Source organism: the organism of the source record quoted next (assembly GCF_019968985.1).
Source record: "MAG: Porospora cf. gigantea B chromosome Unknown PgB_NODE_5383_length_1894_cov_116.063, whole genome shotgun sequence".
Classification (NCBI taxonomy): domain Eukaryota; phylum Apicomplexa; class Conoidasida; order Eugregarinorida; family Porosporidae; genus Porospora; species Porospora cf. gigantea B.
This window is the reverse complement of record NW_027179088.1, coordinates 1-1,894: the sequence shown is the minus strand read 5'-3', so window position 1 is coordinate 1,894 and position 1,894 is coordinate 1. Positions and strand designations below refer to the sequence as shown.

Here is a 1,894-nt window from a genome sequence, read left to right as displayed (position 1 = left end):
GCGAATAGCATAGAGGTGCATGTCTCGTAGAATGGAATTGGGTGGACAGGGCGGGAAAACCCCACCATGGACGTAATCTGGAAGATCATGACGAGCTGCTCCCATGATACGAAGTTTCATGTTTTCGTCGTGGCACGGGTGCTCGCGCCTGGTGAATTCTTCCAATGGGAGAGACAGAGGTCCACCTTTCTCGATGCTGGCGAGAAGCTCAATGCTCCCGTTTGAAAGAGCCAAATCCCTAGGAGGGGCTAGCTGAGTCAGGACTGATGCGATAAATCCTGATATGGAAGTAGAAGGGGGCTCAACAGGAGATGCCAACATGAATATTTGAATCACTTTGCAAATAATACCGTTTTGTGCTGTTGGCCGATTGCGCTTCACTCTATTTCGGGATTGTAAGAGGTGTAGCATACGTGGGAGTCTCACGACGACCTTGAAATACCACCACTTTCAATGTCTTTTTACTTATCTTTTGACCTAGCACTTCGTTCTGCAATCTTTTTGAGAGGCTCTCACTTCGTTCTGCGATCTTTTTGAGAGACTCTCACTTCGTTCTGCGATCTTTTTGAGAGACTAATGTCTTTTTACTAAAAAAAAACCATCTGGATAGCTAGTCTGTGGCCGCAGAGATCATACCTGCAGTTCTGCAGCAGGACCGCGGGCGTAGAATAAATATTGAATGCCTCTAGGATAACACCTCTTGTTAACAATCTTCACTCTTAACATTTTAAAAAGCGTAAGTTGTACGGTTCGACGAGCTTGTAAACACTTACACTAATGACGCGCAGCACACCCGCCCTACGCTGAACAACCCCGCACTGTCCGTCGATGAAAATGAGGTTTGCGGTGTCGGAAAGCAGCTCCTGTATGGTCTCAACGTTGGCTTCGCGTCCTCAGCTTGAATCAGAGGCCGCTTTTTCTCGCTTCCCTCATCTTTTTTGGCTTTCGCGTCCTCAACTTGCGTCAAAGTCGGCTTTGTGTTGCTTCCGTCATCGACCATTTTTTCGACAGGTATTTGCATCCTCTCCTTCACTCCTTCCCACAGTTGTATCGTACCACCGTCTCGTTTACGCTGTTGGACGCAGAGCTCCTGCGCTTGCATGGCATTCTCACGTTCTTTGACAGTTATGCGGTTCCTCTTCCTGGGACTTGTACGATTATCGAGCTGGCGTCGGACCGAAACAGAAGAATCCAGGCTGCTAACACTCCGAGACGCCTCCAGGATTTCTTCCAGCATGGAGATTTCGCTCAGAATGACCAGTCTCTGCTCGTCAGGTAGGAAGTCCGCCGCATCCTTGACCCCTTTCAAACATTCGAGGGTTCGTTGGACCAGCATTGCAGGGTCCGAGTCCACCACGAAATCTGCGGCCCCCATTGCGAATACTAAACCGATCAGACAATCCAGCATAGTGTCGGCGAATGCCTGGTGAAGTGAAGTCGCGCTCAAGTAGTTCTTTTGGGTGGATGCTGCGTGCTCCTCGATGGTAATGGGCCACACAAAAGCCAGATGCGCGACCTGTCGCAGGTTCTCGTTTCCACAATTCGACAGCATGTAGTTCAAGGCAGCGGCGTTTTGTATTGGGTCGAAATACTCGTGTCCGAACTCCCATGACAAGGTGCAGAGTCTCCGATCAAGTCCAGTGTCTTCTACGAAGCGTTGTTGACTCGCCCGCATGTCGGGAACCAGGTCAGTCAACCTCTGTGTAAAGTGCTGGAGCCTCAGGTTCTGCACCACTGAGGGTTGCATCGCCAGCGTGTGCATAAGGCCAGAGGATATCCACAGCGGTAGAGTATTACTGTAACGCATGGCGGCTGCGGTTTGACGGAGAGCGTCTTCAGTTGACACTGCGAGGTCGGGATCACTCATGTCCATGTCTATGATGGCCTTCCTATG

The 1,894-nt window shown here is 50.2% G+C and overlaps 1 protein-coding gene across 1 annotated transcript; it reads right to left on the bottom strand.

Moving 5' to 3' along the window:
* Positions 1–769: 769 nt before the first annotated feature.
* On the bottom strand, positions 770–1,873 carry KVP17_004404 (uncharacterized protein; the record flags this gene model as incomplete). Its single annotated transcript, XM_068522555.1, has 1 exon — positions 770–1,873. The coding sequence occupies one exon, from the start codon at positions 1,871–1,873 to the stop codon at positions 770–772; it is 1,104 nt and encodes a 367-aa protein (XP_068373355.1).
* Positions 1,874–1,894: the final 21 nt, after the last annotated feature.